General features: G+C 40.6%; 1 protein-coding gene across 2 annotated transcripts in view; it reads left to right on the top strand.

Moving 5' to 3' along the window:
- Positions 1–1099: 1099 nt before the first annotated feature.
- LOC121514904 (BTB/POZ domain-containing protein kctd15) overlaps positions 1100–22601 on the top strand; it is a 48942-nt gene continuing 27440 nt past the window's right edge. The window contains exons 1-3 of one of the 2 annotated variants that reach the window (XM_041795335.1): positions 1100–1819; positions 4457–4632; positions 17012–17156. In XM_041795335.1, coding sequence (XP_041651269.1) covers positions 1811–1819; positions 4457–4632; positions 17012–17156 — 330 coding nt within the window. In that variant the 5' untranslated portion in view covers positions 1100–1810. Of the gene's footprint in view, positions 1820–1858; positions 2161–4456; positions 4633–17011; positions 17157–22601 lie in introns of those variants that run through there. The other variant, XM_041795326.1, reaches the window with a different exon arrangement.

Here is a 22601-nt window from a genome sequence, read left to right as displayed (position 1 = left end):
TTAACTGATGGGGCCCGGGGCCACTTTGTAAGCTATTTAAATCTTTAAATTTACAACATCCCTGCATACTTCATGTAATTGAACTCACTCCGGGCTTGTTTCCTTTAATGAGAAAAAAAAATCCAGTTTCCCCCTCCGGTTTTGTACCTCTGGAAACAACAAATCTGAGCCAGAGGGAGCGATGGGAGCGCTGAGAGGCGCGCGCAGGGCTGTCTAATTATGAGGAAGAGTTTGGCTTCAAGGAGAGAAGCATCTTCACTCTTCCTACCAGTCCTGCTGTCAGATCACAGGAAGAACTGGTTTATTTTAACTTTAAATACGTTTTGTTGTATTCTCATTAGAGAGCTGTGGGGGGATTTCCAAAAAGACAGCGCCTGTATCACAGCTGTGCCTGCGCACATCTGATTGTTTTAAAAAGTTCAAGAAATCTCACTTTCCTCCTACAGTAAACAAAAGAAAGAGATCCCAGAAAAGTATCTGTCGTGGACCAATAATAAGTTCCCACACTGGTTGGCGCCAAATATCAAGAAACGACCCTCCACCTCGGTTAGGATGCTGTTACAGAGTAATTACTGGGCTCAGTGTTGCATCAATTATTCACAGTTATTTACCCGCAAATAAACAAACATGCAAATAAATAAATTATCATCTCTTTGGTGTGAGCACCTGCTTGACTCTTTACTTCCTTTTCTCTCGGAGCAAAAACTGGCGCACCACTCCAGCAGCTCTCATCACGTTGCATTGTGTCTTCACATGTTGAAAAAATAACAATGATCAGCCCAAAATCTTATTTTCCAAAAAAGTCTGGAGGCTTTCTGCTTTCACTAACAGAGTGAGGAGGGGAGGGAGGGAGAGGGGAGGAGGGGGGGGGGGGGTTGTTCTGGGCAGATATCTCCATCTAAGCCCTGCGCTATAATTGAAATGGCGCATTTGGCTGCAGGCAGGTTGTGAGGGCGCTTTCTGCAGCAGCATGCATGCATGTCCATGGACGTCATTTGATTTTAATGGCCTGCAGGAAATTTGGCGTTACAACTCCAGACATTAAGGCAAGAGAGGGAGAGAGGGGAGAGAGAGGGAGAGACAGAGGGAGAGGGGACACAAGGGGAAAATCACCGCATGAAAAAAAGATATTGGTTCAAGGATATCTCTTCATTTTCAACATATTTTTCCTGCTGGGACTTTATCAACAAGTTACTGCGCCTTTATTGCATGTTGCCTGAGTGAAGGACTATGGCAGCTCGGCTGCTTTTAAACTTTACATTCAGGCAGGAGATGGAGATGGAAATGTGTGCCTACTAGCTGGAACTGCCTGGGGAGCTGTTACATCAGACGAAGTGACAATGATTAAAATCTGCTTTTTGCTGCTCTAAATCTATTGAGCGACTAACAGTTGCCTGTTAGGTTTCCTTCCCCCTCACAACTTCACTACGATCTACTTTTGCCGGGAAAAGAACAAATAAGAGAAGTTATTAAATCTGTACAGTCATAATTTCGGGAATAGAGGGGTATCACGTTTTCTTCCTTGAGAAAATTGCCTGGGCGAGAGAGTGGAGTTGAGCTAATTGTAGCCTAATCCCTGGCCCAGAGGCGCTTGGGCAGCCCGGAGCGAGAATTTTCTTTTTTAGCTCTGCTCTGTTATTTAGAGACGGATTATTGGCTTTCTTCTTCTCATAACAAACCACAGGGGCAGTTTCATTTAGGCAAAAAAGCAGACAAGAAGCCCGAAATACGAAGCAGGATTCCAACAAGAGCGCACATTTTTACGCGTATCCAAATAAGAGCAGAGAAGGGGAAGGAGATCATCTCATCTATGTACAAGGTAAGGACGCTTCCTGTGCGCTTTGGTACAAAGAAGCTTGCTGAGGACAGGTCGAGGCAGCCTTGCAATAGAGCCTTTAAAGCCACAGAGACTCTTTGCAAGCAGTCCTCCCCGACCGCAGCCTCGTAGTGTCTTTTAAAAGCAGTTTAGTGCGGGATACGGAGCAGAGACTTGGCTTTACCGTGCGGCAGTGTGTAGGTTCGTGCTGGAGCTGGATGCTGCTGTAGTTGTACCACAAACTCGGGGAGAAAATATTTGAATTTTTCGGGGGTTACGCGGACAGCAGCTGGGACTGACCGCCGGCACGGATTTCCTTTGGACTCCCTACGATGTTTGAAACGGTAGGGTGACAATTTTACATTTCAGAATGCTTTATATTTACGCACAGGCTGTGTAGGCTCAAATCTGGGCAGTTTTCGATGAGTCTTGTCGAACTGGTGCCGAAGAGTAACGTGAATACAGCTCGACCCAGAGTGGGTTTTTTTTTTCCTCTTTAACCGGACAACACATGTGTTGGATGTAATTTTAGAGGATGGTGAATCACACGTGTCGAGATTGTGCTTTTAATTGCAGCGCAGGAATAAGACGCCATATTGAGCATATTGTAGAATTATAAAGGCAGAGCTCAGGCTTGTAGTGGTCGTGTAAAGCAGGATGTAGTCAACATTTTCGATGTATAGTTGTTCTAATGTGGGGGGGTTTATGAGGATTTCATGTGTTTGGACGTTGGGACAGGGTCAGGTGAAGGAGGCTGTAGCACGGCAGCTCCGAGGAGAAAGTTGACGTCTCTACAGCGGCGGAATTTATCATATATGCTGTGTGGTTATGTGAGAGGAGAGGGAGGGGGTGAAGGATTAAAAGACACAGGATGTTGAAATTATGATCAATGATTGAAGATGATTGAGAGAATCGGGAGATGTGCGCGTCCTTTCCCCGGTTTCATACGTGCACATGCAGCTTAATTGAATTAGTTAATTGATTGGTTGGTTAAGAGAGAGCAAGGGGGGTGAGAGTGTGTATATATGTGTGTTTGTGTGAGTGTGTGTCACCGGGACAGCTCTGTGTGAACCCCAAACTTCTTAAGTCTTTCCAAGTTTTTTTTTTTCTTTCCTCTTTCCTGGGATTTGAAATGTAATCCTGTCCTCCTGTAATCGTATTAAACGAACATGATACTGCTGTGAGGCGGGAAACACCGTGTGAAAAAAAAAAAAAAGAAAACCTCTGGTCTCTCTTTTTACCCAGCAGCACTTCCTCCCAGGGCCCAGAAACTGATCCGGACTTTCACATCGGCCTTTAATTCATGAGTTAAACAGGAAAATGAACCGGTGAACTAGTTCAGATCCATGTGGAGAGTATGTGACAGAGTCGAGTATAACTGTGGAGCTCCAGCTGATTTCCAAAGTTTTATGAGGACATTGCCACGAAAGGTCTCACCTCAGGTCGTCAAATATTGACGCTTAACAATTAGGATAAAGAAAAACTTGTGTAGTTTTATATTAGAATAAAAATCTTCAAATGTTACACAACCTCCATTAATTTTCACCAGTTCATTCTATAATTTGCAAAGAAGAGAGTCACACATTTAAACGTGGGCGGTTTAGGTGAGCTCCTTCACCTGCAGCTGTTGGGCACAAATTACGCACAGGTGAACTGGACTTTTACGCGTCCTCTGCTCTTCTAGGAGCAGTACGGAATTAAAAAGCGGCGTATCGAAGTGGAATAAAAATATTTTGGGAAACATTTTAGCTGTTAATCAATCTCAGCACCGTGCTGACCTCAGAGAACACAGACGAGCACCCAGAGCTCCAAACTCCTGTGCCTCCGGAGCCACGAAGCATTGTGCTTCTCTGAAACATGATGCTTGTATTAGCCACCGGCATCTTTATTAACAGACTCAAGAGCTGATTAAAAGATCAAATATTGTTGTTTGTATCATTATTTTTGACGTTTTGTCGAAGCATATGCAGCGGGGTCTCCATTGTTTGGTTTTACGCACGTTGTCATAAAGTTCTTTCCTGTGTGCCATAGGTAAAAATCAGTATTCTAGGCGAGTGTCCGCAGTTTCAAGTCAAACTCTCATCTTTATCTTCTTTTGTTATGGATGCTGAGAGTTAAAGTTGCCCCCCTCCCTCCTCTCCGTGTTTTCCTTGCTCTCAGATTGGTGCTTGGTGTGTCTGGGCGCATCACGTCTCACACATAAGGCGACCTTTAATTAGAATATTGCAGCAGCAGTTTGTTTTATTCCCCTGGAGGCTGACACCTAGCATTCCTCCCTCTCTTTCTCTCCCCCTCTCTTCCTTTCTTTCCCTCCCTTTCTATCTGTCCATCTCTCTCTCTCTCTCTCTCTCTCTCCCCCTCTCTCTCTCTAATAAGCATCCTCCTATCCTCGCCTCCGGTGCTGCATGAAAAGATGCAAACATACTTAATTAGAGCGGTGGCAATAATTTCCAGGCTAAATATGCGACCAGACAGACATGGAAGTGATCTGATAGCACTCAGAGAGGAAACTACCTGCTTCCCTGTGTAGGATCACTCTGTTTGTGGTTTTTTATAGTCTTCTTTTTTCTTTTTTCTTTTTTTTTTTTTTCTTTTTCTTTTTTTGTTATTCCCATGGCTTTTCTCTACACTTGCTTTCAGGAGGGAAGAAGCATGTCACGGCTGTCTCTGACCCGGTCCCCGGTCTCTCCCCTGGCCGCTCAGGGGATCCCTCTGCCGGCTCAGCTGACCAAGGCGAACGCCCCGGTGCACATCGATGTCGGGGGACACATGTACACCAGCAGCCTGGCGACCCTCACCAAGTATCCAGACTCAAGGTAATGCTGCTATTAGTGTGCCATTGTATTCATCATAATAATGATTATAAAATAATTACTGAAGATGATTTACATCCAGTTGGTTGACATTTGAAGAACATCCAAAATGCATTAAGTTTCTTATTAAGATGCCAATCTTCAAATATAATCAGCCCATTTCTGTCCAGCTATATAGAGTCATTAAATCCATTATTTCCTTATTTATCTGCTGTTTTTCTATTAAAACAGACTTTATCAGGACTTCCAAATTCTGACCATTTCTAATATCTTCTCAGACCATGTGGAGACATTTATTTCCAATCATTATAAAGCTCTCACAGCTGTAAAAATGTTGAATTTGATTTATTTTTTTTAGTCCTCGTTATGTTTTAATTGTTTAATAAATACCTCCAGGGGCTTTTAATTCATTTAATTATTTATTAGTTTATTGTTATCTCCCCTCACACAACGATGGTATTTGAATATTCGGCTGCTGTCAAGCTGGCAGTGACAGTGTTTTTGTCTTCACTCGCTGATTTTGAACGTTGGTGCGAAATAACACATCACACAAACATTTTCTGCGTGCACTACACCCACTTTCACACTCTGGTTTTTATGATTTATTTATTTATTTGTCAGTGGATCAGGGTGCTGCTAGGAAACCTTGGATGAAACAGTGAAACAGATTTTTTTCATTAGCGCTAATGTGCACCAAATCTTACTAAAACTACGTAATTGATGCATCATATTGATTTTATTCCCCTCTATAAATTCAAAACAAGCACCTTTTAGTCCTCTGACAGTCATTATTTGTGATTAAACTGGCTCATTTTTAAGGCACATGTATTATCTTTTATAAAATGTATTCATAATAAGGCAGAGTTGTTTTAATCCTTCCTAAAATAGCAAAAATAGCTGTAATTGCAGTCAAACTTTAATTGAGATAACTCCTGCTCTCTCTCTCTCTCTCAGCCAACCTCACTGGCATTTTATTTTCCTAGCCCTTCCTTTTGTAACTTTTAGTCATGATGATTCACATTGTGCATGTTGTTGTTTTTTTAAATCCACCCTCCCACTTTATTCACGTTTTTAGCTCCATGCACAAACAGGGGTGACACCAGTGAAGCTATCTCTGATACCAAACACACCTGAGATAAAATCATAAAACATCCCTGCTCTGAATTCCTCAGCGTTTCTGTAGACTATTCTCTCAAACGCTGAGCGTTGTATTCATGACACTATAACAGCCTTCGATTGCTGACAGAGTCCCATGTGGGCCAAGGTAAACATTCACCAGGTTGTTGGAAAATCTGCCAAACTGGCTACAGGAAACAAACCACATAATCCCAGGGTAATAAAGTCTTGATATTGTTAGAGTCTGCTGACAGGAAATCCCTGACAGCTTTCTTTTTATTCCTGACTGCAACACGTCATGAGAAAAAATAAGGCTCATCCTAGAGAAGGGCCTGTGACTGTTGCAGCTGCTGAGATGCTCTTTTTGCACATAGTTTTGGCATTTTATTGGCTTTAGTCAAGACAAGACAACAGCTATGTTTTAATCGAATAAGCCTGTGGTTTTTAGATCTGATTTTTCAAAGCTATTGGAGCAAATTCATATCGGCTTAAAAGGAAGATTTATGGTGTTTCTAAGGGCTAGACTCTTTTATTTAAGTCTCTTTTTTCTGTGTTTGGGACTAGCTGTTGTGTTCTGTATTTTTTCCGCTCTTGTGCAGGGCGGTTATTCATAGGGGGGACACACACAGGGCACCATGCAAATGGAGAACAGAGTCATGTCAGAGCACCAAACAGTGTTTTTACAGTCAGAGCAAAGAGAGGATACCATGGTGAGTGTTGGTTGGAGTGCTCTCTCTCTCCCCGTCTCTTTCTGTTCCTTTCTCACTCTGGATCACACTCACACACATGCATACAGTCTCTCTCTCAGCCTCCTCAGTGTACAGTTGGCCTCAGGGCTCCACTTTCCGCTGGAGCCAGTGGAAGGAGGGGCCCTTTTGTGTGAATTAGGATAATGGCTGACAGCAGAAAGCAAAACAATTACACTGGCATCGCCGCATACGCCTCGTTTTTTCAGCCACGTCCGCTCCAGCAGGACACAAAACAGAAAAAAAGGTGACGGCAAGAAAAAAAAGAGCAGGGTTAAGGAGTTTAAAGTTGATGATTACTTTTAATAGATTGTCCGCTAAATAATGCAGCGTGCCAAGAGAAAGTTAGTCTAGTAACTAATGTGTGGCGATTCATCTTCCTCAGCGCGGGCCATATTAAGGGACAGGGGTCATGAAAGTTTGATGCTCGCTCTGTGTGGCTCTCACAGAGGACAGTCGGAGCAGTCACTTGAACAGAAGCTGAGGAAATTAGGGGGAAATGTTTCACAGACAAGGAAACTATTTTGAAAGGACCACTGGACATTTTTCTCTTTGAAGACGAGCTTTCTGTGTCGAGAAACGACAGATCTCCACTGGATTCATGCTCTCTCTTTTGGTAGTCCACTTCATCTAACAGCTTCCTTTTCTGCATGCTGAACCATTTATTATATGCGAGTTTCAGAAATAAGTATGCTGCCTCTCATCATAATTCCATTTTATTATTAGGACTTTAAGCTGCTATAATCTCAATCTCAAGTGTTTTGGGCCTTTTAACCCTTTTTTAAAACACCTTTTCTTGGTTTGGTCATTGGTTTACATAGATTAAAAGCTTCTTAGCTAAGGACTCTGAAGCTGAACCTTATGAATTAGGCCTCATTTGAAATGCACTATACTCCAAATGTGCAAATGTGTTCATTTATTAAAGGCCTAAAACCTTTTACCAGCAATAACATGAAAGAAATGAGGTCCGGTTATACTCTTTAGTCAGTCTTATTTGCGTTGCACTAACAAGGAATTTATAAATGGTACAAGTGTGAAAATTTCCAAACATCTTTAACATCATGTCAACTAGATCCGTATCAAATTTCAGATCTATACGTCATTTTTTATAGGAGCTGGAGAGCTTTAAGTTAGTGTTACCTTGATTCGGCACCGACAAACTGTGAAAATCAAATGATAAAATCAGCTGTTTAATAACATTTAGTTTTGATAATTTTATTGCATAATACTGCAAATTAATTCTTCATCTTATGCAGAGAAAGTCAAGTTTTAAAAGCTTATAATTAAAGCTGAAACATGTTGACATTAAACTGCAGAGATTGAAAGTAGAAAGTGGAGATGTTTCATAAAAACAAGAATAAATTAAGGCTGTTGGTTTTCGTGCATTTAAGCATCTCATAAATATTTCATATCATGGACCGTGACAGACGGCACCAAGGGATCACTCTCATAATTGATCAATTCGCTGATTACTTTGGAGGAGTAACTGATTCATCGTTTAATGCATAAAGTGTGGGCAAGTTGCAAAATGTTTTTAAAGTGTAGTCCCCAAATTTCCTTTTTCATCCAGCAAACAAACAAAACCCAAGATGCCCCACTAACAAACACCTACATCTGTACTTTTAAAGGCTAAATTCAATAAACATTCAATATACTTTGCTTGGAAATTGACATCTGCAATTCAATGATAATTTAAATATTCAGAGATTAATTTTCTTTTTATTGATGATTCATTTATTTGATTTATTGTTGCAACTCTTGACTCTGGTAACTGAATGCTAGGCAACAGAGAGAATGATGAAGTTTATTCCCATAGAAGTGTGCAAGAGGCTTTTTGTTGCTGCCGCTGATTTAATATTGATATTTTGAAAATGTATTAAGAGTTATGCAGAAACATGATCAATCATCATCTGAAATTATTATATTTGGCAGAATTCAACTTTTGCATTTGGAAGACATTTTGATTCTCTGCAAAATCTAAGTGAGTGTTTTTGTCTGTTTTCTTGTCAAGAATATCTAATTACACTTAATAACCCTTAGAGCTCACTGCTATTTTTTTCACCATCATGTCTCGTCTGGACTTTTTGTCTTTAAAAGCTTGTGAATCATCCCATCATTTTCAGGACAACCTGGACTTTAAGAATATATCTACTACAGTAATTTTACTCTAAAGACAAAAGAAACAAAAATCGAAATATGAAACTCACAGATTTTTATTGATAACACACAGTAAACAAAAGTGACTTTTGCGCTTTTTTGCAGTTAGATTCATCTGTTTCCTTTAAGCAGTAGAGAGGCAACATCTTTCTATTGGAGGACAGCCCCTCCCACAATGCACTGCATGTAAACATTGCCCTCAACAAATTTTGGTGCTACCCACCAAAGAAAGCCAAAGTAAATGATTGAAAATGGATTAAAAATAGACAAAAATCTGCTTATTATCAGATCTAATTCCATGGATTTAATCTTTAAAGACCCCGAAAACTCACCGAAGTTCCGGGCTTGCTAGAAAGGCGCCCTTAAGGGCTATGGAGACATCGAGGGTAGCAAAAGAACAGCAAAGTGGTCAGCTTTCAGAGGAAAAAGTAAGTGTCTATGACTTATGGTTCAAAAGTTGTTAACGTTTTTCTAAACTGTTTCACTTCTTGTTGTATACGACAACGCCGTCCTCAGAGACCAGGGAAGTCAGCCAAGTTTAGGGCTCACTAGAAAATGTTCTGTAAGAGCTACAAATCAATGAAGAACAGATTTAGACAGACACAACACAGAGCTTTGACAGAAAAAACAAGTTAGGGTCTACAACTTACAATTCAAATGTTACCAAGCAATTTACAAAGGGGTGTGCCTGCGGCACGGATTCGTGCCGCGTGAGCCCTAAGGGTTAAAAGCCCGATCATCTAACAAGCCTGGATAAACATCTTAATTCAGGATATAAAACACTAAAATTAAGGCTTTCTTTGCTAATTCAAGGCAGAAATATTTTCTAGTTGGGGAAGCAGAATGTGCTTGTTGAGTATCTGTTTCATAATAAGTCCATTTATCTTATATCAGGACAGTCAAGTTAAATCTGAGGGCCACATCTGCAGATCTTTATATTTATCATGACTAAATCTGGCCTCACTTTTCTTGTTTTTGTCTTCAAATGAGACTTTTATCTGTACTTATGAGAGTAATGAGACATTTCAGAGTACAACTTAGCCTAATATTCGTGCTTATATTTCACTGTAAGTGGCAGTTTGTACATCTTGTACCAGATCTCAACCAATCAGAGCCGGACACAGTAGAGCTCTGCAGATTTATCTATTCAGCAGAACCAAATAAGGCCTATCTTTGCTTTTCATGTTTTGAAATAAGATTTTATCTGGACTTGTCTGTGTATGCAAGTGTAATGAGATATTAAAGACTTAAAATTAAAGTAATACTCTTGCCTAAATTGAAGTTTTTACAGTGTAACTGTCAGTTTATATATTTTGTACCAGATCTCAACCAATCAAAATCAGGCACAGCAGAGGTTTGGCATTTATTTCAGACTTAATTAAGCCGATTTTATTTAATGATACATTTTATTTGTTATACAGATTTTTGGGATGCCAGATATTGGATTTTTGCTGATATTCAACACAGAAATCAATACCAGTATTTAAATGTAGTTCAGACCTAAAACGGCAGTCCTTAAATACACAATTTAAAGCTTGAGGATGGACAAATGAACAAATTCAAGCTCTTAAAACACATTTTAAAGTGTGAGGAATGATGATGAATAAAGAAAAAGAGTTGGCATATGTAGATCTGTCTTTATAAACAACTTTATAGAAGTATATAGAAGGAATTTTGGTTGTAAATATCAGCAAAAATGTTCATATGTGTCAGACCTGGAGATTCTGTTTCAAACTATTATCTGGTGATACAGATATCATGCTGATAATATCTTTTAGGGGCCTGTCCAATGATTGAGACCAGTACTTGGCATTTGGCTGATTATCATCATTTTATTTTATCGATAATCAGTCAAATCAATCACTCAATAGGCTCCACTTTTTCCCATCTGGCTTTATTTACAATCACAGCCTCAACAGAAATCCTGCATAAAAAAACAATCTGATTGGCTGGACGTGATATGAGTACTAGCCAATCAACACTAAAGCCTGGGTGCCACTGACACAGTGGGTGTATTGCATCACTTGTGCTGACAGAGTTAGTGCTAAACTGTTTATTTTCCTTAGTTTTTTAATAATGCAGTTTTACTTTTGTCACATTAAGTATATTTTATATGTCATGATAAATGCATATTGATTTCAAATATTGATTGTATATATTGTCCTTATATTATGCATCATAACAGAATTTTATAAAACTAAACACTAGCAGGGCAGAATGTTAAAGAATGTTAACTCAAAAACAACCACACACAGCAGGCAACAAAAAGAAAAAAAAAATCAAATAGACAGTGATGATGGCATGGCTCTGTGCGCTGAGGACTTGAATGATTACTCTTCAGGTCATAACATAAAATTTGTTTTTGTAATTTTGCAGAAGAGCCCAGTGACTCCTAGATAGGACGAGGCTAGAGCAAGGCTTTTGTTAAATGCACATTTAAAAGTCATGATGACAAAAAGTTAAATAATATACATTATACAGAAATATGCACTGTTTACTATTACAAATACCAACTAGAGGTTCAAAATAGTACTTAAAGATCTATCTATGTGAGCAAAACATCAAATTCATGGTAATACCGCCAACAGGTACCAGCATAATTGTCATCAAGACCTTTACTTTTTCAAAGCTGACCAGAAAAGACTCAAGGGAACTTATTGGTTACTGCCCAGATCTTCAAGAACTGATTCTGATTCCTCCATAGAAACTGGTTCTAAATAACCTTTAAGCCAATTATGCATATTCTATCAAGCTGATCCAGAGAAGTGTTGTAATTGCAGAAGTTACTCCAGCCATCCTACTTTTCAATAGACCAAAGATTTTGCAGAAAAAAATCTTTCACATGAATCCAGAGTCTCTAGACCTCTAGATATTAATGCTAAAGTTGGTGCCTGTCATCTTCGACCATACCAGCACAAACCTGAGACACCACTGTGCACTGAGCTTTGTTTTGTCACTGTCCAATAATCTGCTGAAGGTCTGGAGTTCATTAGGCCTCCACCAGCTCTTGTAGGATCAGATCTACCTGTGCTACACCCCTCTCCTCCTCCTCCTCTCCCTCCTGCAGACACGTATCTCCAGCACAGCTCGGGGCCGCTGCAGCAGCGAGCATCCTGCCAGATATTGCCCACCTACCCTGCCCCGCTGCCTGCCCTCACTTGGCACGGCTGGGGTGGGAGATCTGAGCTGTTCCTGTCCTTGATAACCTCCCACACCCACCACCTCCCCCTCACCCTCCCTGACTCTCTACATGTCTTTCTATGTATCTCTGTCATAGTTTTTTTTTCTCCCACTCTCCTTCACTACTCATACTGTTTGTCCTCTTTTCTCCTCTGTCTTTTTCCCTTTATCTTTGCCTTTAGCTCTCTCTCTTTGTCTGTTTATGTGTCTTTTCTCTTAATTCACCCCACATACACACAAACTCTTTTTTCCCTCTCCCTACCTGTTAAAAACACCCCCACCCCTCCAATTCAGGGATTCAACAGAAAGTGGAAAAAAAAATGAGTAGACCAACAGAGAAAGAGAGAGCGAGAGAGAGTGAGAGAGTGAAGGGAGTAGAAGAGAGGGAAAGAAAAAGAAAAACAGGCAGCATTTTAATTGCTTTTTAAAAAAGTGGAGATGAAAAACAGAGTTAGCCTGGAGGGGTATGGTGAAATTCTAGCTGGAAGAATTGCAAGACCATATGAGAAAGGAACACCTCAGGCAAAACAGGGAGATGAGTATTGGTTTTTTATAAAGCATTTTGCATCGATTTCCAGAGAGAAAGCGAGCAAGGGAGAAGGATGGAGACAGGGAGAGAAAGAAAGAAAGAAAAAGAAGAAAGAAAGAGAGGAAGGATGGCAGGAGGCAAGGAGGGAGGGAGAGCCATCTTTGCTCTGCTTCTTCACACAGTCAAGTCAAAGAAAAAGAAAGAAGCTGGCTTTGACATGATCTCCTCAGTGGGCTGAGCCGACACATCAGGGTCAGGAGATACCTGATACCAGCGCTAAATACAAGCTCAAACACTTTTACAAAGAACAACGTTGTTATAGTAAATCCAGTAAAATGAGTCTACTCCCGCTGTTTGTTCATTGACATTCCCTCTGCGGCTCCCTCTCTCTGTCCTCTAATAGAGTTTGACAATGCCACTGCTCAGGCAGGGCTGGGTGTATGAGTGTGTTGGTTTGCAAATAGGTTTTACAATTTTCTTTGTCATACAACTCTGTCAGCGGACAGAGAAGCTGTTACTGTGATTAAAGAGCTGATTACATTACTATGATGATAATAGCAGCAATGCAGCGCCCTGCCAAGAGCTGTTTGTCAGGAAGACGATGGAAATAGGCAGAGAAACCTTTAAGCAGGTCTCATGCAACAGATTTCACACAAGCCCTAAGCCCCAACAGATTTTTTTAAACTCAGTTTTCCTGTGTTAACAAGTGAAATTTTGTTGTTTTCTTAAGATATTACTCATTTATTTTGTTATCTCTGGATAAAAAAGCTGGTTTTCCACTGGTTAATTAAGCAGTTCTCTTGTTTTCTCGAGATCTTGAGTTACGTTCAATCATTGGAACCCATGTTGTTATGTTGAGAATTACAGATATTGAATCGAAATCTCAAGTAAACAACATGCATTTTCTTACCACAAGAAAATGAAGGTCCAGAGCTGCACGGTGGGACAGTGAGTAGTGCTGCTGCCTCACTACCAGAAGTTTTCTGGTTTAGGGCCCCACTAGGGCAGAGCTTTTTCAGCAGAGTTTACATGCTTCCTCCCACAGTCCAAAAACAAACTTGTTAGGCTAATTAGCAACTCTAAATTGCCCAAAGATGTGAACTCAAAGTGTGACTGGTTGTTTATCTGTATATATCATCCCTGTTACTGACTGGTGACCAGTCCAGGGTGGATCCTGCCTTTTACCCAATGACAGCAGGGATCAGCTCCAGCCCTCCTGCAACCCCAAATGAGGTGGATGGATGGATGTCTTCCATAAGATTTCTTGTGTATATAAACCCTTCTTGGCCCAATCCCAGTCCGAACCCTAAAGCCTAAAAGCACTGAGGCCTCACAGACTTTAATGGCTTCAGGTGTGCACTGTGTGATTGCGTGAGTCCATAAGACAGTAAAAAAATAAGTAGCCAAACATACTTTTGAGATGTTACACATTGCCTGGATACAATATAATAAGCGAAAAAGCCCATCTCAGAGTCAAGCTTGACACCTGTCGGCAGCCAAGGTCAAACTCGATGGCATCTCTTATGTCGGCGCCTTTTCATCCCTGGTAATACGCCTGGAGACTGTCCTTGCGACATCAACGGTGCAACCAGAGGCTTGTGGCAATTCTACTTCCTGCCGGGATAGTATCCTATGCCGTGCTTACCTGCCAAATCATCCCTTATTGTGCCCTTAAGGTGTGGACTTGGTTATTTTTACAACAGATTATTTTCCCATGCCCCTGGTTGAATGCAAGGACATCCAGAGCACTACAGGGGTTGTGTCAATCCTTCCCAGCCTCAGGAGGGTTAACTCGCCACATCTATGACTAACTTCAGCCTCAATTTTTAGCCAATAACCAAAAAAGTAAACTCACAGTTTTCTATTTCACTGAACATCTCAATTTGGTTTCCCTTTTTTTTAACATTATTGAATACTGCCTCAAAAAGTCCTGTGTTTGTGTGCATCTAGAAGCAGGGTTTGGGAAGGAAAGTAGGCCCTAAAGATATTTTGATATTAGTTTCTATTAAATTTTAATCTTTCACCATAGAGATGACTTTCTTCACTCTTCACCAATAAAAATAGTCTTTTCTTATTTTCTAACAATAAAAGTAACATTCAGGTAGTGATAACTGCATGGACCAAAACTAATAGATTTCTGTATTTTGCAGCTGAATGGTGATGCACAATATACATTTGGATATATATTTTCTCTAGAAAAATAAATGGTTGTCATAGTACCAGAAATCATGCGTATAGCGTTAGCTCAGGCAGGCCATGGAGTCAAGCACTGCCATAATTGAGATCAGCTGATGTCCTGCAAGCCCTTAGCTGACGACCAGCTGATTTGCTCTAAGCATGCTATTGGCTGCCATATTTAAACTGCTCTTGCCTGGCTAAGGTTTTCCACTCTCCGTAAGCTGCTCTTGCAACCCTCCACCCCAGCTCCTCCTCTATGCTTTGTCTGACTTAGTCAGTGTCATTCTGTTGTTAATGATGCCTGCTCTGCTCTGGGTTTTTGTTGCTTCCCTCCCTGCCTTAGGCGTTCCTTATCAGCATAGGAAGAGTAGAAATGTATGGTGTCCCTGCTTAATGCTTTCTACGTTGGCTCATGGAAGGGCTGAGGAATCCCAGAACAGCCGCACTGCCAAACATGAATAACAGCAATAAATATTAATTAATAACTGCTAATAAAGAAATATTTATAGCTGCAAATCATGTGAGTTCTTGACGAAGTGGTCGTGTGAACTATAAACTTTGATATGATTGTAGTAGAAATCAAACCCCACTGAAACCTGTAGTAAAATTTTGCAGTTTATTATTTTTGATCATCAGAATTTGCAGATTAGCTATCTAATTTGTACAACATTTGTCAGTATTTATGTACATTAATTCTTTCATTATTTTATATACTTTATAATTGCATGTGTTTCAAAATCAGCTGTGCAGAGTGGGTTTGGTCTGTAGTGGTAGGGTCTGATGTGATGTCCTGTCATGGGCCCCATAATTCACAGCAGCGCCCCTGTCTAGCAGGGCACTGGATGACCCTTCATGTCACCAAGTTTGCTATGAATTCTGGGTAAGTCAAACAGGAAAGTCTGCACTTATGCAGACTCACGAAGAGTGCATAATTTGCCGTTAAGAAGTCCACACTTAAAGCCCTCATGCTCTTAATGATTTCACATCAGGACAACACCAAGCACTCTTACATTTATGAGGAATGAGCCTCATAGCCTGAGAGTTTGGAGTTTGGGATTCAGCCCTTTTAGTTCTACAGCCAGTCTTGCTGAGGGAAATCTAAGTTTAGCGTCTGGATAAGTTGCAAACTTTAAGCACATTTTTACACTAAAGTTACATAACAAAGCTTTTGGACACACTTCACTGCATCCTCAATGTTTCAGACATGCCAAGAATCTCCATTTATAGCTCTGATAGGTGTAATTATGATGTAGAAACGTAGGAACAAATGTAGCAGGCTTGCCTGGATGAGAAAAATGAAACTGCAGGTAAGCGTCAGGAAAAACGACACAAAGACAAGGGGAAATGAATATGTGTCCAAGGGTATCCTGAGGCGCAGCACAGACGCAGTGTGATGAAAGTTTAAAGATAACAGCAATTTTCACCCTTTGCCTTGATGAGCCCCTGTAGCCAAATCCAACTAAAACTTTCAGTCTTGCAGAACTTTGGTTTAAAGGGTTAAAAATAGGACACTATGAGAAGCAACAAGTGTTTTAAAATATGCAAAAAGATAGTCAATATTTGATAAAACCTTAAACATACATGTTTTAAATTAATGACTGTGTTTCCTAATAAGAAATCTTTATTGATGTAATTTTGGGTAATGTCTCTTTAATTATTCAGTTGTAATTTTCTCCTTAAGATGTTCTAAATCTTTGCTTTTCCTTAATATGAACCACATATCTCATTGAATTCAACAAAAGTACATTTTGACTGAACATTAGGATGCCCTGAAATGCACTCCGATGACAAATAAACATTTTAAAAAGCCACTGAGGTTGTCCCATTTCAATAAATGGTATAATCAGTAATAGACTTATGGATATCGTTGAATTATAATAGAAATGTCAGTGTATGAGCAGAATAATGTGGTGAGATTATTCGTCAAATAAACAAAAACAGAGCATGTGGTAGAAATAACCACAAACTATAACTCTGTATTAAGCATGGCGTACGGTAGGGTGGCAGCTGTCCAATCCCTCCAACGTTCATAACAAAATCAAACTGTAAAAGTAAAACATTTTCTCCAGATGTCCCCCTCACATTAGTATGTAGCCCTCCATCGTTTCCTACCTCTGTTTCATTTCCAGCCCTCTGACAGATGGAATAATAGAGTTGTAATGCTACATTCATGCCATTAATTTCTGTAAGTACAAGCAGCGAGCGTGTGTGTTGTTGTAATCTTTCTGCAGAAGGGACACTTCAAACAAGTCTGGAATGGAGGAACGGTGCCTTAAGCCCCTTGTTTCAACCTGGGATGCTAATGCATTTCAAGCTTAGTGCTAATAAAATTGAAAAATAAATGGAGGGTAATTGTTTCATGCATTTGAAGGGAGCTGGCTCATTCCATTTTCTCTCTGTGTGATTGTGTGTGCGTCCGCCTGCGTGCATGCATGTTTGTGTGTGTGCTCGTGTGTCTGTGTATTTCAATTTTCAGAATCAGTCGTCTGTTCAATGGCACCGAGCCCATCGTGTTGGACAGCTTGAAGCAGCACTACTTCATAGATCGGGACGGCGAGATATTCCGCTACATTCTCAGTTTCCTCAGGACCAGCAAATTGCTCCTTCCAGATGACTTCAAGGTACATATCCGCAACACAACATACTGTATTCTGCGTATAGTGTGCACCATCAGCTCGCTCGGTTTGAGCAGCATCACAACATAAAAAAAAAGCTTGAGTACATAAAGCCATCTGTGCAGAGACACTGTAGTGTTGTGTGAAACTCCTTATTTCTCTCAAGATAATACACCAAAGTGTGAGTCTGTTTGTGTTTATTCAGGTTTTTTGTCCTCTCAGGGGGTAGATGTTTTCAACATAAAACCACAACACAGTACTTTTTTCACAATGCCCTACCGTAGACTCCCCCTCCTCACATTCAACACATTAATTACCTGTAAGAAGTAATTAAGAAACTAAGAAATATGGAACAGACTCAGTTAGATTATACAGTAGTGCAGAAGTAAAATGCTAACAGGCTAACTGGAGCATGGCCTGATGATGTGAGTGCCAAAGCCCTGAGCTGTTTCTTTTTATTCAGTGGTTTCTTCTATAGGGGTGAGGCCAGGTGAAATGGCCGTATACATGCAGAGCAGGAGAACTGGTTTGTTAACAGGAGTATGCCCACCTCTGCTGTGGTAGATGATGAGCTACTGGAGACATTCTTCCTGCTGCAAGCAGCAAGCAGCTAACTTTAAATCTCTGTACACACTCTGTGCTTTACTTTTTGTACATATGAGCTAAATGCTGTCATGGTGTTGTGCAATTCCTGCTATGTTTAGCATCAATGCTGTTTAAATTTCAGGTTAAAGCTAAACAGCAGCATCTGTGGTTGGAAAATGAAGCCAATGCAAAAGTGTAAAAAACAGCAGTCCCTTGAGTGTCCATTTGAGGCTGACTGCGGAGGCACTGAAAGTTACTAGCACACCCAATTTTATAAGGATCATATTCACAACTCGGCTTAAAAATTACTGCTAAATGCATTTTGGCAAGCAGCAACCTCCAGTCCAGAGAAATGAAGCCAATGCGGAAGTGCAAAATATTGCAATAAGGCGAGCGTCCGCTTGTGGCAGACTGCAGAAACACTGGAAGTACCGTACACAACACGTTAAAAAGTCATTTTTTAAACTAGAAATAAACTGGTTTACAGCCTGGTTCAAAAAGCCAAATGTGTACAGGGGTTGTACTGCAATCATTTTGATTCTATTTAGGAAAAATCTCACTGCGCACTGATTGGTGCGTCTCATTTGACAGATAGCTTGATAGGCAGACGCTACCACCAGAAGGCTAGCTTTAGTGATAGCTTAGCTGACAGGAAGTGGAGCTCAGTGGGTGGGCTCTTGTCTGCTGTTAGGTTGATCCAAAGTTCGGTTGAGAAAGCGATTTCTATATGGAGCCCGCAACGGATTGGCTTCAAAAGCTGAGCCCACCTATTGTAACCAAACAGCTGATGTCACACAGACCCAGTTCTTTTTGTAGTCTGTGATTTTTGGACATACTTTTATGGGAGATGACTTTTTTCATAATTCTTCTGTTCTGGTTCAAGGATATTGATTTATGCATAATTAGGGGCATGGCTGATATAACTGTAGGCTGGCATGGTATAGCTGTTTGTCTTAGGGCCTGCCTCAGCTCCACCTTTTTGTCAGTTGTTAGGTTTTACTTGGGTTATTTTGAGACAGCATTTTCAATGTGGCAGCTGCCTGAACTCAAATTTGAGTTTGAACTCAAAAGCCCCCATAAGCAACCAAATAGATGTTGTCACTTAGGCTTTGTCCAGTCGTTGTTACAGTTTATAGTTAAAGTTTACAAGCATTTGAGACGTCTAGTTTTAGTCAGGCTAACACAATGACTTCTACTAACTTCATGTAAACATAATGAGTGTTGTGCCTGGCATGCACACACTCACATTCTCCTGCATACATGCATCTGTGTGCGCACACACATCGTTTTTTCTTCCATTCAGTCCTCTAAACCACTGAGGCTGCACACCCGCATCCTGTTTTGTCATCTGCAGAAATGATTTTTATCTTTGCACACAGAATATTTTTTGTCTCTCATAAAGTGCTAATGTGGACAGTCTTGGTATAAAACATGAAATACTTTAAGGCATTAATGTACAAGATTTCACATGAATACAAGCAGGGATGTCTGGCATAAATGGTCCAGATAGTCCACATAATGCAGATTCCCCTTTTATCACTTGTCTACTGTAAACGAGTGAATGAATGAATGGCACATCCTCCTTGTTTTGCTAATCATTGTGCTAGTTTATTTCAGCCCACATGCTACTGACTTTTGACAAAGGAGACAACTGCAGTACATCAGACTGCAGAGATGGACAGAAACTAGATTAGCATCTCTGAACTTAATAAGAAATAAATTACATCACATTGTTAAGTTGAATTGTTTCTTGAGCTGAACATCATTGCTGCTATTGGTAGCCTGTTAACTGCAACCTCCATTAGGTGTTAGCATCAAGCTAACAAAAAACAAAGATGTACAGCTGGGTCCATCAAGACATTGTGCCCTGCATGGAAAATAATTAACCTGCTGCCACTGTTTTTAAATGTTTACATAGAATTAGATTTTACATCCATATGAAGTGTTTGTATTCATCATATTTCTGTCCACCTTCAGAATATGATTACAGTTTTCAAAGCTTTCACATCATGTCACATTCATGGCACCACACCATGCTAGGACAGGACTTGGTCCTACAGCTATGCAAAAAGAAGTAAATGGTCTCTGTTTTCTTTTTTAGCTATTATTTAATTCAAAAAGGGAAGGGAAGAAAGCATAAAGAAAGCTTCTGTTAAACTGAACTAAATCATGAGATCAGCACTGGTTATGCTTCTGAAGAACAAGAACAGGGAACGAAAGAAAACCAACAGTAAATGGTGGATCGATGCTGTTAGATGCTAAGCTGTTTCTGTAGATTCCAATCAACACAAGAAACAGACTTCTCTTAATACTGACATCAAATATTGTTTTTACCTAGGCAAAATATTTTGAAATATTTATTCTAACAGACTAACAGCTGAGAGTGATCCTCTTATGAACTGAACTAGCTAATGTTAACTACTTAGCACTCATCAGCACTCTGATGATTAAGAACTTCTTGCCCTTCAGTTGCTCAACTACAAAACTATTGACCCAGACCAAATTTCAAATTTCACTGACTAAAGCTATAACTTAAAATGTTTGCCAACAGCCTTTTGTCCATGAGAAAGACTAAGACTAGCCAAAAATAGATTTTTGATGACTAAATCTGACTAAAAGTAAGTTTAGTTTTTATCAGGATGACTAAAACAAGACTAAAATGTAATTCAGTTGTTGTCAGACATGTATAATCCACGATATTTCTCCACCGTGGGTAAATCTGATTAAAACTAGACTAAAATGTTTTTGAGTTTTTGTCGACTAAAAATATAAAGGGTAGAAATGGCTAAAAATAAGAAGTCAGGTGATCAGAAATAAATGACCAATGGCCCATGACCAAACTTTGCGTTATGCTAAGCCGTTGTTTCAAATGGGGACTAATAATTTTAATTTTCTGACACTGCCATGTTTTTTTTTATTAGTATTTTTCTGTGAGACAATGTTGGAAAATCTCTTTTTCTTCGTCACTCGGAGCATACCTTTTCATATTACACATAGTCGGTTAATCCATTGTTGAAATAAAAATATTGATTAGTGCAGCTTTAAACCAAACTGAGTAGGTTAGTCACACGCCACAGAGGTGTCCACACAACTGGAGTGGCTTTGTCAGAATCATTATAAATTCTGCCTCCAGCTCCGTCCTGTTCAAGGTTTTATTCAGCACTGCTGCTTCCAAGGTGTATTCTATTCTTCACTTCTACTCCACCTTAACTTGCGTGACCTTTCCACCGGGCTGCCGCTTGTTCATCATTCTCTACGAGGGAACAAGGCGAGGCCGAGCCACACAGAGCCGCGGGCTAACTCTCCGGGCCTCACGGATAGTCTGAACGTGAGCCAAACCTCAGACAACAGAACAAGACATGAAAGCCCTGCATATTTTCAGCAAATGATGGCCTGACTCAGAAGCGATTAGTTTTTCCTTTCTTATTCATGCTTTTCCCTCCCTTTCTGTGAAGTCTTGACAGTCCAATCAGGCAGAGTGGTTGAAGAAATGCATTGGACCTCATTGTTTCAACTCATTACGATCCCCTCGCATAAGCCTGTGTTGATCTGCATACCTTTCAATTTGCGTGAAGCCGGGGAAAAAAAATGCAAATAGTGCGAGGCAGAATTGAGCATGTCCTTATCTGAACACAATCAGGCTTGCCGTCGCCAGAGGGCTGGCTCTGTTCTGCTGCTGGCAGCCACGGCGCTGTGTGTTTTGCTAAATCAATGTGAAAGTCTGAGCAGAATAGGAAAAGAAATTTTTCAGCCTACATCAGTGGAACAAAATATTCACTATTAATATCCTCCTTCATCTCATTATTCAAACTACAATTAATCACAAGAGTGTAAGCAATGCTCAGTCATATCGAGGGCATGGTTATAAACCGCTAAGAGTTACTGCTTTCTGCCATGCTGTGTTCAGGCTTTTATTGCACTTTAAATCAATAAGGATTTGTTTCTTTAGGTATCAAATCCTTTAGATTTAATACAGAAAGGTTATGTTTTTTATTATTTTGTTGGTGCTGTTTTATAATTTGGAGCAGGCTTGGGCTTTTTCTTGGTGGCCTGTCTTCTTGTGTGGCTTTTGTCATTTTTCCTCCAATACATACGATTCTTTCTCAGTTCTCTGACTCCCTCATAGTGACAGTTTCTATCATTTTCCTCCTCTTCTTCTCTTTCTCTGCCGCCCTCTCCATCCCTCCCTCCCTCTGTCCTTCCCTGAGATGTTGCCTTGCCGGTGGGCGATCAGGTCGGATCATTATTTTGAAGCTCAAACGGGCTGTCTGGACACAGGATTGGGGGATGAATTGTCTCGTAGAGCTGGCAGCGGTAGCAGCAGCTCCAGCAGCCAGGACGGAGCTGTTGGCCCCCGTCTCCCTCTCATCCTCACCTCAGCGCTTAGGATTACTCTGTTGTTTTGTGCGCTGCTCAGGATGACTAAAGTGCCTCGCAGACAGACCCCTGTTAAAAACATATCCATCCATGGCTTCAGACCTGTGAAGGATGAGGAGCTACACTTTGATACAGAGAGCCGCCTGGAGGAGAGCGTCTCAGTATGAGTTTTGTCAGCTGCAGCAAGAGGGCCGGGAGAGAAAAAGACAGGGAGAAAGGGAGAGAAAAAGGGAAAAAAGGACCCACTCCCTCCCCCTTTTTTTGCATTCTGAAATCTTAAATATTAGACTGTCAGCTTAAGATGTGTTGCGTCAACGCTTGTCCAGATGGAGATGTATTTGGGTGCAGCTCGCTCGCCTCTGATGAAGGTGCAGCTTAGATGACGGGGTGAACCAGAGAGGAAGGCTTTTCAAGGCTAAAGAGTCTGACAGCAGCAGCAGGGTTAATGAATATGCTGTTTGCTGCCATGCTCTGTTTCTACACCCAGCA

This window comes from Cheilinus undulatus, linkage group 1 (genome assembly GCF_018320785.1).
Source record: "Cheilinus undulatus linkage group 1, ASM1832078v1, whole genome shotgun sequence".
NCBI classification, from domain to species: domain Eukaryota; kingdom Metazoa; phylum Chordata; class Actinopteri; order Labriformes; family Labridae; genus Cheilinus; species Cheilinus undulatus.
The sequence above is the reverse complement of the archived record's forward strand: the minus strand, read 5'-3'. Positions and strand labels throughout refer to the sequence as shown.